Source organism: Giraffa tippelskirchi, chromosome 7 (assembly GCF_054371585.1).
Source record: "Giraffa tippelskirchi isolate mGirTip1 chromosome 7, T2T-mGirTip1v1.2.pri, whole genome shotgun sequence".
Lineage (NCBI taxonomy): Eukaryota > Metazoa > Chordata > Mammalia > Artiodactyla > Giraffidae > Giraffa > Giraffa tippelskirchi.
Window position 1 is genome coordinate 140,646,145 of NC_137281.1, and position 16,457 is coordinate 140,662,601.

A 16,457-nucleotide genomic window follows, 5' to 3' on the forward strand; every position below is an offset into this window, starting at 1 on the left:
TGTGGGATTTCAAGCTGGTCCAGTGGGTCATTTCCATCAGGCAAACTCCTAACAAGGTCACTGACCTTCCTGATGCTGTGGGGTGCGGGTGGTGTGTGTGTCATCAGCACGTAGTCAGACACACTGCTGCCCATGCAGCAGAATGTTGTCACAGCTGTTGAAACCTGTTGCTAATGGAAGTGAAAGCCAAGAAAGCAAAAATGAACAAAGTAATGTGCCCTCATAGAGAATGTGACATGGCAGCCTTCGTGGGGGTTTCAGAATGTGCCAGCCCCCCTCACACATGACCTGATACACAACTAGCTAAAAACAAACAAAACATCACATCTGAGCCCCAGGTTTTGAATGTCTTTTGATAACCTCTCTCCTAGAAGATTATATCAAATTATAGGGAAAAGTCCTCGATGATGAACTGCCAAGGTCAGGATGGAAGGAGTAGGTCACAGGACCAAAATCCAGAAAGGCGTTCAGAGAAAATAGTCTGGATTTAGACACTGCACCCAACGCACATACCTTCCAACACATGGCAGATCAAAGGGTGATCAGACACAGGAGGAGAGGAGAGAGCGCTGGAGGAATAACTGATAGATTCATGTGTCACCCTACCCCAGACCTAACTCTTGGGGAGTACTGGGATATTCAGTGATCTGGGTTGCAGGCTTAGCTTCCCTCCAGCAGGACCACCCCCACTTGCCCTTTGTACACCTGGCCTCGCTTCCTCGCTTGCCGCGAAAACGCAAGGATCTGAAGGCATATCCTTCAGAGCCTCTCCTGCAAGGAAGCAGCCCCTAATCTTCTGCTTCAAGATCTTTGTCCAGCTGCTTCCAAAGTGGAGACATAGGCCCCCTGCCAGAGTGGGCCAGAGGAGGGACCTCTTAACTTGGCACTTGAGCTTCTCAGACAACAAAACAAGACGACTCAGAGATTTCTTTTATTCAAGGAGCACAAGGCCATAAGCAGGTCTACTAGATCAAAGACATGACACCTGTCTGAGCTTCTCTTTAACCGAGTTCCGGGAGCCAGGCTGGGGGTTTCTGTTTCAGGGTAGCATTGCCAGATTTGGCCAATGAAAATAGAGAAGGCCCATTTAAATTTGAATTTCAGATGAACAGTGAATGATTTTTTAGTTTAAAAGTATGTTCCCTAAAATATTGGGCATATACTTAGGCTGAAAAATCATTTCCTTGTTTTCTGAAACTCCAGTTGCATTTGGTGTTCTCTGTTGTATCTGACAACCCTATCTGCATGGTTCCTAAACATACCAGCCACACCCCAGTCAGCCTGGATAGATCTGGGCCTGCGGCATGGGATACAACTCCTGACCCCAGTTCCTGTTCCCCACACGCATCCCTTCCGAGGGAGCTGGCTGGCCCTCCATCAGGGGAGCAAGGAAAGAAAAATGCTTGTTGTACACACACGACTTATATAATGTTATAAATCAACATGATCTCAATTTATAAATGGATGAATGAAAGGAATGAAAAAAGAAAATGTAAAGAAGAAACTGCTCATGGTATTGTGCTCCCCAAAGTCAAGGGCACCAGGATCTGTGAAGGGCCTTGTTCAGATAATATACCCGGGAGGAGGAGGTGCCCGGGGAGGGGTAGTGACAGGGAGCGGAAGCAGGAGAGAGGGAAAGGACCCAGCAGGGCCAGCGTGGAGCTTTGAAGGGGGCTTCCGGAAGGTGCCACCTGGGAGGCACTGATTTCCTGCAGAGCAGCTGCGAGCCCTGCCCTCCCTGAGGCCTCAGCTGGCTCCCACTATCCCAGGACAAAACAGGGCCTGAGCTCTGGGACCCTCTCATTTGCCCCTTTTAATTCATCCTTTCTCCATTCTCGGCCCCCTCAACATTCTGGAAGGCGGTGGACATGGACACCTTGTGGAAAGTTCCAGATATGGCAGAGACCCCACTGCTCTATCCCCATCCTCATGTCCTGCTCACACCCACTGTGGTCTGACTGGAGGGTAGTGACCAGCACATGTTGGTCTCCCAGGCTCAAATCCCCATCCCTGCCTTGTCATAGCTGTGTGACCTTGGAATACTTAGCACTCTGCCCGTACGTTTTCCATCAGCAAATGGGGACTCTTGTCAGGATGAAATGAGTTAATATGCAGGAAGCACAGTGACCCGCACGGAGAAGGCTCTGTTAAACACTTGGGCTTGTTTTCTATCCCTACTTCTCCCAAAGGGCCACCTCGATCACCCTTGCTGATCATATTCTTGGTTCTCGCCTCTCGAGCCCCTTGCTGCCCCTGACATGCACCTCCCAGTATCTTCTCTCATGGCATCTGTGATGCTCGCCCTGTGACTGTGCGTCTCCGCCACTGAGATCTCTGCCTTCTTCTCAAGGTCCTTTACCTCCTTTGGACTCTTCTAACCAGACCCATTTCTCCAAGGTTCTTTCTAGGCATGGTTGTGTTCTCATCTCTGATCCCCTTCCCTTGGAGCTCACCAGTAACAGACGGGAATGCTATGAGGGTCTAGCCTTGGACACACACAGACTAGTTCTAAACAGGGCATGACCACCATGTTTCCATGGTCATCTCTGCAGACAGGCATTTGAGCCTCAGTAAGGTGAGGGAGCTTCTGCATTTTACTTTCTACTCTTCCAGAGGATATGTAATCCTTTCCATGGGCATTAATTACTTTTCAAATAGTAATTGCAGTGACAGTGTGGTTTTTTGGAGGAGAAGGGATGGATGTCTTCTGACCGGGTTCGCAGGCAATTCTGTATCGAACAGTCTGTCTTTAGGATAGGGTGGAGGAAGGACATTCAGAGTATAACAGACAATCTGAACAAAGACACAGAGTAGGAGACAGAAGGGACTTAAATAGAAATTTCAGGCCTCACTGGTGGAGACAGAGAACATGGGGGAAGCAGATGTTTTGGCAAGCCAAGGAGATCCTCCAAGTTCCCTCAAAATCACTCAGGGGCCGAGTCTGCCTCCCAGTCAGGCAGACCCTGCATGCTCACACAGGATCCCTAGGAACAATACGTGATCAAGGCCAGAGTAACACACCTGGGAGACTCTCTGCGGGCCTAGGCTCTGTGTCGCTGTGCCTTTTGAGACTGACTGCAGGAAGAGGGGCGATTCACCAAGGCCTGGCCTCCATTGGGCTTGCCCATAAGCTTGCCTAGGGTACCTGCAGGTCTGCCAGGAGAAGATGAGCTTGTCCGAGACCAGGTAATCCTTAATAGCCTTGTAAGTGGAAGGATAGACTGTAAAATGTGTAGGAAACTTAACTCATCCTCTAACATTTGGGATCCAGCCATGAATACAACGGAGGCCTGCTCCCACATGTCTAAATATTGAAAAGTTACAAATCAAGCTAACAAACTATTAAATATCATATGCTTTCTCCTCTTACCCTTGACAAATACACCTTCATGACATCCTGAAGGCCAAGTTTAAATTTAGAATTTGTGGACTCCTCGGAGTTTCCCATGTATTATGGTGGCCTAAGTAGAGGGCTGGCTTCATACCCTGGCTCTGTCTGGAAGGGGCTTGAGTGCACATGTGTGCACACTCAGCTCACAGATCCACACACACATACACCCCAAACCCACCTCTTGGCCACCCCTGAGGCTCACTGGTATGCAAACCATGGCATGATCTACTCTTGTTGGCAAGTCAGAGGTAGGTTAGAGGCCTATACTAAGCTTGGGATTAAGCTCAGGGAATTGGGCAGGAAAGTCCAGGGTCCGAGTACCTGAAGCTAGGTCTGGCAGGAGGGCATGTGTGGGTTTGGGGGGAGGTGTCCCTTTAACCCATGGACTCCTGGTTCATGGCTGCTGGACTGTGGCTGGAGGAGAGCAAGAAGACCCCTAACTGTGGGCCACAGCAAGGGCCACTCTTGTCCCTGGATGGGGGTGCCCACTGGGGTGAAGGTAGTCAGTGAGGAAGAGCCTCCAGATTTCCTAGAAGAGTCCTCAGTGCGCCCAGGCATCTCCCTGTCCCAGACTGGGCGTCTGCCCGACACCTCGTGCCTCGGGGTCATTCAGGTGTCACCGTCTCACGCTCCCGACACAGTGGGGAACTTGTTTTTCTCTTCTCTCACTCCCTGACTCTAATCCCCAGCAGCCTGTGCCACTTGGCTGGCCTCCTTGGCAGAAAGGTGACAAAAGGAAGTGTCTCTGAAGAGTCAGATCCCTCAGCCAGAACCCAAGCCTCCTTGGGGCCGCGTGAGCCGATGGTCGATGGTCGAGGGCCCTGACCTCCAGTCATGGACCCTGGTGTCTCTCGCCTCCCACTGCTGGGGTGTGGGTGGAGTCACTCAGAGCAGGTTCACCAACAAGAGAAGCAGGAGCTGTCACACTGCTGAGAGCAAGCCTCCTCTCTCCTCTCCCGCACTCGCACTGCTCCCCATTGCCTGGACCGCCCATCCTCATCAAGGCTTACCTTCTAGTGTTTCTCAACACCTACCTCGACTGCAGCCAGCCCTCACCTTCCTCCCCTGGGCTCTTCCCCTGCTCCCAACATCTGCTCATCTGCCCCCAGCTCATCAACTTTCTCCTGCCCAAATCCCTTTCATTCTTCAAGGTACACTTTAAATGTCACCTCCATGAAAGCTTCCCAATACTTCCATTAATCCTCCTGATTTCTCACCTGCATGGTTTACCACTTGGACCCCACATTTGGCCCATGAATTATATTCATGTAGCACTTTATACCATACAGTGTTAGTATTTGTTCCTTGTTACACAGGAATCACAAGACTAGAAGAGACCCTAAAGACCATCTCATCCAACCCTTGCTTTTTGAAGAAGAGGAAACCAAGAAAACAAGTTTTATAACTTACCAGGCTGTTGAAATGACACTAAAACTACAGTCAACTCTCTTAACCCAATGCAGGATTTCCCCACATCCTCTTGATGCCCCTCTACATGGAATTTTGTGTCACCTACAGGCTGGGGCTGTCATGCAGGGCAATCACATGATGTACGGATCAGCTGAGCACATACTGCCTCCCCTTTACCAGCAGGACAGAGCCCAGACCTGCAGCCCACCAGTATACCCCATGTATTTCAAGTTCCTTGCTATCCATTTTAATAACCACCCAGCAAAAAAAAAAAAAAAAAAAAAATTTGATTACCAGAGGTCCCTTGGATTTTCTCAGACCAGCTCTGATTTCCTGCTGTATCCCCTTTAATTCAAAAAGAATAAGCCCAATTCCTACTCCACTGTGGCAGAAGGCCAGGTTCTCCTGCTGCCAATCCCCATAATCCCTTAATTTTCATTTTGGAAGACCTGAGAGCATCTTAGCAAGCCTCCCCTCCGACTTTCCCAGGGACAGACGAGAAGGCAGGAGGCTGGTGGGCCACAGCAAGGAAAGGCACTGAGTACACAGCCAAGGAGGACCTGAGCGGAGGGGTCCAGCTTTCACAGAGGGTGGGAAGCAAGGGAAAAACTGACTGGGGGCAGAAGATACAGGAGTGGCAGGGCCATGATGACCTGCCCAAAATAAGGCCCCTAAACTCCAAGTCAATCACCCCATTCAAAACCAGCTGGAATAGGGCAAAGCAAGCCTTCTTCTTTTCTCCCTTCTGCTCTGGTTGCCCTGCTCACTGCAAGGAAGAAAAATAGAATAATGAGCCACGTCGTCAGCCACGTCGTCAGAGAGTGACACCCAAGCAGCTCCGGAAGGCCGTGGGCAGACGCCTGGCTGGGTGGCTAGCTTTCTCTGTTTCTGGTAGAGGTTTTATAAATATTCGGGGAGTTTGATCTGAGGCTGGTGGTGGGGAGGTGAGGGGAGCAGCAGAAGGGGGAGATAACTCAGCCCATGGGGGTTCTGGGACCACTCCGAGGCCTGTTTTTCATTAGCGTCTCCAAGACAACGGCCCATCTGCAGCAGATCCCCTCACTCCCTGCAAAGCGTCCTCAGCACATGACGCCTTTCCTTGAATAGTGAATCTGCTGCCATCAGCCTTCCTCCAAACCCCCTCCCCTCAGCCTGCACCTCCTAGACTGGAAAAGAGAAAAGAATTATGGGGGAGATTGCAGTCCAACTCTCAGGCTGCTGTGGAGAGACAGAGCCTCAATCGTCCTGCTCCAAGGGTGATGATTGACCCCAGGGGGCAGTTGGAGGCTGGGTGGTAATGAGTTTGGGATAACCAGCCTGCAGCAGCACCTCAGTTTCAGTCCCTCCTCCACTTTGCACACCCAGCCTTAACTCTCATCTCCTCCCTGTCTGACCTGACCTTTCCCCTCCGCACACACATTTATTCTTGACCAGGGAAAACATTTGCAGAGTTCCCAAGGAATGACCTGGCCAGCCATTGTGCTGATAAGTTCCAGATGCCCATGGAAGCACAAGCCCATGTGTGTCTCTGGTTTTCACCAAGGTGTCCAGTGGGTTCTAAAAGGGTGGTGTCAGGGAGGCTGGCCAGGGAAGACAGGGAGACCCGTGTTTGCAAGTCAGTGTGAGAGTGGGTGAGTCTACCCAAAGAGGTGGCCGTCTCACCTTGGACAGAAGAGAGCTGGGCTGGGTGATTGACACGGCCAGGGAGGGAATGTACACCCAGAGCCTGTAACCCCAGCATCACAGACATTTCTCAGCATTTTCTCCATGTAACTCCACTTCTCTACTTACAGATCAGCTCCCTCTAGCTGTGGGCTCCACGGGGCTACAGGCAGGGACCCCTGGTCTCTGCCACACACCTATGCCAACAAAGCACTCATGTGTAGGAGGCCCTCGGTAATGCCCATTGAAAGGAGAGTTATCGGCAGATGGACTGCAGGGTCTGGGTTTTCTGGGTTGTCTTTCTAGCCTGTCTTTGTGCTCCTGAGCAGACCTGAGCCCCAGCCTCTCCCAGCCCCTCCTTTCTGTGGAATGCAGGTCACCCCAGCCCTCCTGAAAGGTCTGTACTCAGAGCCAACCCTGGAGGCTGGGGCGAAAAAGCCAGAGAAGGTCCTCCTGCCTACAAATGGAGCAGAACCAGGAACCCGAGGCATGCGGCTTAGACAAAAGCCGCTCCTGCCTTCTTGCTTGTGTTCTTTTTCCCACTGAGATTGGCCCTGGAGGAGCAAACCCCGAGTTCCTCTGCTGGTCTGAGCAGGAAATTCCTGTCAGCTCGTGGGAGAGACCAACCGGGGGAGATATCATCACATTGATTTCCCCTGAGATACAGGATCGTATCAAAGTCTTATCCTGGCCCTGGGCAGCGACTGCTCCCGGCCACCATCCCCTCTGTGCCTCTCTCAAGCAGACCTGCCAGTCTTCCTCACCCGGAGACGATGTTAGGTTTTCAGTAGTCACCCAAGGAGCAAGGAGGAGTGAGATGATTAACAGTAATTAAGCATAGCTAACCGGGCCGTATGGGTGGTTTTCGGGTGCATCCTGGTGGCAAAGTTGTATCAAAGAGGCTGGGACGCGCCAGCCCCCAGGGCACAGATCAGCATGGATTAAAGAAGGCAGGGGGATGAAGATCCTCGCTCCTCACGTGTGGTCCAGGGGCCTTCAGCATGGCCATCAGCCGGAGCTGGCTACAGCGGCAGTATCTCAGGCCCCTGCTGAATCAGGAAATATGTTTTAACAAGACGGCCAGTGGATCCGAGGCACACTTGAGTCTGAGACACATTGGTACACAGGAAGGGACCTAAGGTGCTTCTATCTCTGACCCCACGGATTCTAGTCCAGATCTTCCAGTCAGTAACTGTGTGACATCAGGTAAGTGAAGCCCTCTCTCTGAGCTTCAGTTTCCTCACTTGAAAGCAGAAGTGCTATTGTCTATCATAAAGGTTTGATTGACGTGACATGGGGCTTGGCACCAGTAGGCTCCAACCCTAGTAAATTGTTGTTGTTTGCTCTTTAGTTGCCCAGTCGTGTCCAACTCTTTGTGACCTTATGGACTGTAACCCACCAGGCTCCTCTGTCCATGGCATTTCTCAGGCATGAATACTGGAGTGGGTTGCCATTTTCTTCTCCAGGGTATCTTCCTGACCCAGGGATCGAACCTGCGTCTCCTGCATTGGCAGGTGGGTTCTTTACCACTGAGCCACGAGGGAAGCCCCTAGTAAATGGTAGCAGCACAGAATTGCTTGCTCAGACAACAGTAATATCCTCGGCTTCCCCAAGCCAGCTACCCAGGAGGTGGGGCTTCAGCCAGACCTCTTGCTATTATTTCACTTTTGCATTTTCTGGAGAGGACCTATAGACCTCTGATCATGAACCCTGAAGCCAACAGTCATAGCCTTTCATCTCCAGTTTTCCCATAAGAGAAATTAGGATATGAGTGCCCTCGTGGTGGGATGGATGCTTTGGGTGAAGGAGCTGGAGGATGTGGCCAGGCAGGGCCAGGCTGAGAGGTGGGGCTTCTAGGAAGAGGTGACACCACCTCTGACTTTGGCAGTGGAACCTTATGAACAGTACTTCGACCATTTCCCACGAGCAAGTAGTACAGAGTCTGGGTTTCATTTCTTTTATCGTCTCTGCATTTCCTTGAGGCACTATAGGATTCCTACATGGTTGAGGGGGTAAGGGGTACTGACTCACTCCCCTATGTCCTGTGTTGGTGTTTCTGTAGCAATATTTCCCCCCACTTTCCCAGGATAATGTAATGGGGTCTGCGGGGAGCTTGAGGTCTTCCTGAATTCTGGGCTCATTTCACAAACCTGCTTCCCCAGTAGTGCTTGGCTGAAGTTACTTTTCACTTTAGTTTCAGGCAGAAGAGAGAAGGACAGCCCCCAGGTGTTCCCTGGAATGTGCTGGCTGATGACCTGGATGAGTCATTTAACCTTTCTAAGCCTCAGTTTCCTCCTAAGATGAAAATATTAAGTCAAAAAAACGCCTCGAAGATGCCAGACAAGTCTCTACCCATTCCAGGGATTGGTTTGGGGGATTAAATGAGGTGATACTGATAAAGAACATGGTCCAGAGAGGGATATATATGGTCAATACATGCTAGCTGCCCTTCTTGTGGTTGTTAGAAGAGGTACGCCTCAGACAGTTGGCCCCCGGCAAAAATCACAAATAAGAGAGTGGCCTCCATTTGCAAACAGCAAGGCCAGCCTCCTGGCTCCTGTACAGGTCAGCAACTGACCCTTCCCTCCCCTACCGTCATATTTCTTTCTTTCACACAGAAGTTGAGACTTGTGGCTCACCAGGCGACCCCAACGAGTTTAAAGCTTGAAATAAATACACTCTCAAAACTGCTGTCACGTCCCTGCCCCCATGACTGCCGCAGGCCCCTCCTAACCTGGGGACGGCTCTCCCTCCCTCTCCCTCCCTCTCCGCCTGTTTCCTCTCCTGCTGGAAGCCAGGCCGGGGCTGAGCCCTCGAGAAGGTATCTCCGCTGCACGTATGCTGGTCCCAGGGGCCCTGCACGGGGTGGACGGGGCTCATCCTGATCCAGCACAGACTCTCCTCTTCCTGGGTTTGTTAGAAGCCTGACCAGGCCCGGAGTCTTATGACTTCAACAGATGTTTCTGCTTAAGCAGCCCTGGCATCTTTATGGCCTGTTTTTTCCATTTTTGCTTCTCTTCCTCTGTCCCAGCAGCCCTGAACACAATTTGGACTTCATTTTCTTTCTAATGGTTACAGGGATAAAAAGGACTATTTTTTTTTTTTTTCATTTGTTCTCTTTTACTTAGCTCTTCAAGTGACACATACACACACACACACACACACACACACTCCATAGGCAGGCGGATCTGGGCTCCCAGTGTGCATTTGTCAACGTTGTACTGACATTTATTTTCGCTTCAGACTGAGCCCCAGTTCAAAACCTCTCTCCCTGCCTCTACCGGCACCTCACATTTATCCCCTCTGTGTCCCCACATGGGTCACCCCAGGGCAGCTGATTAGCGTGTCTTCCCAACTGCTGATTCTGAAAGCTCATGCTGGCCTCGGGCTCTGGCCTGTCCCTCCAGTGAGTCGTGAAGAGCCCTGTGTCTGTCTGGCTCTGGGGTCTGGGAAGGTTTCGCCACCTGATGGAGGGAGGGCTGAGAATACAGTGACCCCGTATCTCGTCAAACTGCCCGGCCAGCCGGTCTGCCCAGGCTCAGGTGGGGACAAGTTGACAGCTGTTAAAAAATGGAGCCAGTTTTCCACGGGTACGTGACAAGCTTGAAACCAGTCTGGCCACTCTTCACATCAACACCTATAATTCTACCCAGCTTGCCACCGTGGCAGGGTGTTCCCACCCACTGGCCCTATAGGGCTTGGGGTCACTTGTCTTGAGTCTGGTTCCCAGAGCAAAGAAAGCCTGGAGACTTCATGCGCTCCACCAAAGGCCAGTCCATGTCGTAGGCCCCTGGGCTCAGAACCCTTGATCACCTCCCAAGACTAAGGCGCAGAGCTGGATTCCTCCTCCGGGCTCCCACCATGGGTGTGGACAGATCTACCTGGAGTGCTAAACGTTGACATCACCTGCTGCCTTACCTGGTTGCCCATTGCCTAAGAAGTGTGTGTGTGCGTGCTCGGTTGCTCCAGTCATATCTGACTCTGTGCGACCCCATGGACTGTAGCCCACCAGGCTCCTCTGTCCATGGGATTCTCCAGGCAAGAATACTGGAGTGGGTTACCATGCTGTCCTCTAGGGGATCTTCCTGACCCAGGGATTGAACCCAGGTCTCCCGCATTGCAGGCAGATTCTTTACCATTGAGCTACCTGAGAAGGCCCAAAGAAGTGCATCCAACCTTAATTCCTCCATGTCCCTGCAGCCTTTCTACATGAGTGTCTGATGATACTGACTCACCTCTCAGGACATGTTTAGAGCTGAGCTAACCATCAAGGACCACCGGCTCTCGTGAGCCATCTTCTGCTGGCCATGGGGGAGGGGGAGTCATCAGGATGTCCCGTCTTCAATGCCCTTACACGAAGGGCCTTTTCAGAGGGACAATGACAGGAGCCTGAGCTCAGTCTCATGAAGTCCTTACTCGGTGACTGCCCCACTTGAGAAGGGCCAGCCAGCCAGCATCCCCTCCTCTCTCCATTGTGGTCCTGTCACTGTATACATTACATGCATCGCCATTCTCTTCTCACCTTCCAAGTGACAGAAGTTAAAACCCTGGTTCGTATTTCTTCATGTTTTGGAGGCTGAGTCGTGACACCCTCCCCATGGTGGATTAAGGGAGGCTGCTCAGGGAAGTCAGCCACAGAGGGGTGAGCTTGGGCTTCAATAACAGGGCGACACACACATGAGGACTGTGGGGAGAGGAGGAAGGAGGCAGCCCTGGAAGCAGGGGTGAGGGGTGACAGTCCCCCATGCCAGCTCTGCTGAGCTAGGCATGCAGAACGGCAGCCACGTGCTCCCAGCAGGGTCCTGTGGATGCCCCCTGCCGTTTGCTTCCCTGGCACACATATTCACCAATGAAGAGGGAGACGGGAGCTGGCTCCTTGGCTTTTCCATTCATATGACCCTTCAGAATTCCCCTCCAACGTAGACACGTCTCCAGAAACAACTCTACGGTAATGTCATAACCAGAGATCCTGCTGATGGTTCAAAATCAATTCAACGGCAACAGCCCTGTTAGTCTGATGCTGTCCTTCCCTGAGTGTTTGCCCGGCTGTGTGTTGTGAATGGTGGGGGAGGTGAGTGGGGGAGAGGGGGCTGCTTGTTTCATTTCTGCTGCTCTCCAGGATCCCCAAAATCAAGTGTCTGCAACAGCATCTCTCTCCTTGTCACTAAGGAGCACTAGGTACCTACGTGCATGTGAGGCTCTGGCTCTGCCCAGGGAGATCTTTGGGGATCTCCAAGGGCCACTGGATTGTGAATGCTGAGCCCTGGGGAAGTGGGACTGTCTGGCCAGCCAGGTACCCAACACAGCCCTCTGGTCACTTCCCTTTTTCTCCTGTGACTAGGGGATCCCACCAGAGGAATGAAGCCTGGAAAACTAGAACTGTGTGGAGCCAGGCAAGATACAGGTGGCAAGTGACCTCTAAATGGTCAGAGAAAGCCCACCCTTCGTGTTCTCTGGCGGTCTCCTTCCCAGAGGGACCTGGCTGAGCCCTTCTTTCCAGATAGCTGTGATGTCGTGTCTCTTCCATCCCAGGAGTGAGGAAATGGATGCTTTTTCCTCATTCTTCAAAAACCAAAGCTCCAGGCTTTCCTGGCAGTTTAGTGGTTAAGAATCCACTTGCCAGTGCAGGGGAAAGGGGTTTGATCCCTGGTCTGGGAGGATCCCACACGCCCTGGAGCGGCTAAGCCCATGTGCCACAATTAAGCCAGCACTCAAGAGCCCACATGCCACAACAACTGAAGCCCGTGCAATCTAGAGCCTGTGCTCTACAACAAGAGAAGCCACCAAAATGATAAGGCTGTGTTTGCAAATAGAGAGTAGCCACCACCCTTCGCAACTAGAGAAGGCAACAAAGACCCAGAATAGCCATAAGTAAACAAATAAATCTTTTTTAAAAAAAAAGAACCAACCCCCTTCCTGCCTCAGGAGGCCCTGCTTTCATGGGTTGGTAAGGAAATAGCAGAACACCTAGGCCTTTATTCCACCAGTGATGCAATAAGGATGGGGGTTCAAGGGAAGGGAGACAGAAGCAAGCAGGTCTTTCTGGAATATCCAAGGTAGGTCTCTGTTGCAAGGAGAGGACTAAGTGGCCCCAGTGCTTCAAATATATGCACCCCAGTTTTCAAAGAACCATGGTAGTAACACTAATAATTTTTTAGCTGTCATTCAGGGAGATCTTTCACTATGCCAGGCATTTAGCATATATTTTATGTCATTTAATTCTGTGAGGTACCTATGGGGTACAAGTATTGTTATGTCATTTATCAAATGAGAAAACAGGTACTGAAAAGTTAGGTCAATTGCCAATGATCATGGACCTGAGAAGTGGCAGAGCCAGGATTAGACTTCCAGCTCCTGACCCAGAGCCCACAGTCTTCACCAGGCTGCTCATCCACCTGTACAGAGGAGTAACAATATCTACATCGATAATAGCAACTGCTTACATTTACAGAATGGCCTTCCCTGGTGGCTCAGTGGTGAAGAATCTGCCTGCAATGCAGGAGACTCAGGTTCAATCCCTCAGTCGGGAAGATGCCCTGGAGAAGAGAATGGCAACCCACCCCAGTATTCTTGCCTGGAGAATTCCATGGACAGAGGAGCCTCATGGGCTACAGTCCATGGGGTTGCAAAGAGTCGACACGACTGAGCAGCTAACACTTTCACATTTAGAGTGTACTTGCCACGTGCCAGATTCTGTTCTACGTGCTTTATATAGATTCACTTAATTCATTGTCACAAAACTCTATTTGCTATTATCTCATTGTACAGATGGGGAAACTGAGGCACGGAGCATTTCTATACTGATTTCCTTCCACAAATATAAATTGAACACCTCTTGTGTATTAAACGCTGTACCAGGGGCTCTGTGTGTGACCCAGAGTTGAGTAAGACACCAATCTTATCCTCTGAGTATCAGCACGGTCCATGGCCATGACCAGCAGAGTGGGCTTGGGGTGGGATTTTGGAACTTGAAATGGAGCATGGCAACAATAAGGCATCCTAAGATATCCTAGAGAGACGAGCATACCAGGAAGTCTCCAAAGCAGAGACCCAAGCACAGGAGCAAGACAGTATCCTGTGGTCAGATTGAGGCCCCAGGTCAAATCTGGACTAGCAGCTGAACAGATAGAACCAGGGCCATTTGATTCTGCCTGCAATGGGACCTTAAGAACAGGACTCCAGAATCCAGCTTCCAGGTGCAAATCCTCGTTCTTCTTCTCTTCAACGGTGTGACCTGGGGCAATTTCATGAACCCCTCTGGGCCTCAGTATTCTTGTTTGCACAATGAGGATAATAGCAGTGCCCATCTCATAGAGTTGTTGTGAGAACTCAATGAGTTAATACAGGAGACATCCTTAGAACAGGGCCTGGCCCATGGCTGGCTCTCAGGCTCCCATCACGCTGTGATCACGTTGGATCCCTGAGGCTGAGGCAGGCAGAGGCTCCAGGTAGGGGCCAAGTTGTCTCAGCAATAGAGAGAAAAGAACTGTAAAAGGAACCAGTTAAAGCCTGTCCCTGGAGGCTTCAAAGAGGATTAAGAGGGACTTCACATCCTTGGTGGAACAGGCTGGCAAATGGGCATTGGGCTCTCCCTTTTTAATCATCAGAGGCCAAGATGCAAGTGCCTGGCACCTGGGCTGGGTGGAAGTGGCGTGTTTCTCTGGGCCGGCATTTACAGTGTCACCACTGATGTCCAATTATGGGCATGAAGAGAGGTTCCTGCTGCCTTTGCACAGTTTCTCAATCACTCAGGACAGGCTTATTGATCTATTCCCAGCATCCTCTCTATAAACTTCCCCCAACCTCAGCCTCTGGCTTGGAAGAAAGGCAGGGGTGACCCGAGGAGGTGGTGGACGGCAGCCATATTCTGTTGCAGTAAATCCTTCCTAGAAGCCCTGCCTGCTTTCCTAGAAGAGGAGACAGCTGAGCTCATCAGCCAGGGCTGGAACAGCCCAGAAACAATCCGTTCCAATCCCCAGAAGACCCCTCAGCAGCTTGGGAAAGGAACGGCTCGCTGGGGTGCTTTGTTTGTGGATGTGGGACCGTCAGACTGGGCAGGGGCGTCTGGTGACAGAGCAGAGCAGCTGAGGGGGAAGGACGGCCTTTTGGAAGTGGGACAGATATGCTGCCTAAGGGGAATCTTGTGACTGGCCCAGCTCCCCACTCCCACTCTTTAGAGAACTGGTTCCAGGACTTTTCCTATGCACTGGAGACTACAATTTCCTCTCAAAGCCCCATTAAACTGTGAGTGAGCGAGTGTGCGCGTGCATACGCATGCACATGTGAGCCTTCTGCCCCACCTACTTTTAATTTCTCATACTTCTTTGCACATTTCAACCATCTTGTGGATTCCCATGACATTCCCCTTGAACTCATTGTCTCGCCCTGGAGTCTTCCCCTACAGGCCTCTTCTGGAAGCCTCGGGACCTCAGAGGATAACAAGAGGGTCTTACAATTTGTCTTGAAATGAGAATTTCTTCCTTCTCGTCATCCAAAGGCCGCTGAAGGTGTGCATGGGGCCGCTGGGATGAGAAGAGGGTGATGGTGACCCTGATCCCTCCCACCCAGACCCAGGTGTCAAGCCTGCAGCACCTGCCTCTCCACCTTGGAGCCCGTTTCCCCTCTGGCTTCCTCTGACCTGATGTACCAGCGACGTGGAGACTGGAGGTGTCTAAGGCACACCCCCATATGGCAGCTTGAGCTTCTTGAAGCTGAGCTGAACTGGGAACCAGTGACCTAGATTTTGCCCCAGATTCTCAGCTGGGAGTCTGCTCAGTGCTCTCCTGTGGCCAGGCCAAGAACAGTATAAGCTCCTTGGCACACGGGGAGCCCTGGGTCTTTGTGCTATTCCCCTCACGGTGACCTACTCTAATGGAGCAGAACAGCGACACTGAAAATACGAAACATAGATGATGGTTCCAAATGATGGATGGTTCGGAACGTATGCTCCCAGTTGCCTTCACTGCTCTACCCTCTAATTACAGGCTTCCACAGCTATTAAAGTCATCAGCCCTCTTCTGTCAAAAAGATGATCAAGTCAAAGGGGAGCCAGTTAAGGGCCCCCGTTTTGTCTGAAACAACGCATCTGTGAAAAAATAATTTGAGCACAGCTATCTTTTCATATTGGTGGATGTTTCTGTGGCACTGAGGGAAGTCTCAGGGCTACGCAGTCTTGAGTAGATTGCTTGTCCTTGTTTTCTGAGCAAGAGTTGGGAAGTCATGAGGAGGAGTCTGTCTGGCCCACAAATGACTGATGGCTACTGTGGAAGAACTAAGTGATATACGTCTAGGACAATGAGGCAACCTGAGTTAGTCTCACAAGTGGGTACAAACTGTTTTCTACAATACCAAAAAATATTAGGCACAACCTAAATATTCACCCATGGGGTATTAGTTGAATGAGCATCTGTAAGATGGAAGACAGTCGATAGAATTATGGGCTAGAAACAGGCTTAATCTCGTGGGAAAATGTTCACAACATATCATTAAGGAAAAAGTGGATTATAAGGCAGTATGCATAGAATGTAGCAGTTGTGCAAGAAAAAAAATATTGTGTACATTTTTTAACTGGAAGAATACATACAAAAATGTTAACAGTCCTCTCTCTGGGTATTAAGATTTGGCTTGACTTTTATTTTCTTTCTTGGATTTGTCTCTGTTCTTCACATTTTCTCCCATGAATACATATTATTCCAAATCAGGAAAAAAATTGAATTTAAAAAATAATTATCTCAGGGATCCACAGATGTGTTTCCTGTTTCTTATCCCATGTCTATTCTCCATTTGATTTTGGGGATTCAGATGCTTCAGCCTTTCCCACCACAGATCCTGATGGAGCAGGGGGCCTGGAGTAGCTGATGTCCTGGACAACAGCGCCAAGGTGAATTAGTCACTGACAGTAACGACAGCAACAGCTTTGGAAAGATTTCATTTCCATCTGACACTGGGAATTAATTGTACCCAGATCATTTTTTTTCCCCTAATCAGGAATGAG

At 50.6% G+C, this 16,457-nt stretch overlaps 1 protein-coding gene across 7 annotated transcripts in view; it reads left to right on the forward strand.

Annotated features, from left to right (window-relative positions):
- RAD51B (RAD51 paralog B) overlaps positions 1 to 16,457 on the forward strand; it is an 814,189-nt gene that overhangs the window by 710,121 nt on the left and 87,611 nt on the right. For 3 of the 7 annotated variants that reach the window (XM_081513462.1, XM_081513457.1, XM_081513458.1), the window contains exon 11: positions 4,708 to 5,086. The exons of 3 other annotated variants lie outside the window; for them this stretch is intronic. In XM_081513462.1, the coding sequence (XP_081369588.1) occupies positions 4,708 to 4,796 (89 nt within the window). In that variant the 3' untranslated portion in view covers positions 4,797 to 5,086. Of the gene's footprint in view, positions 1 to 4,707; positions 5,087 to 12,914; positions 16,063 to 16,457 lie in introns of those variants that run through there. One more of the 7 variants, XM_081513463.1, reaches the window with a different exon arrangement.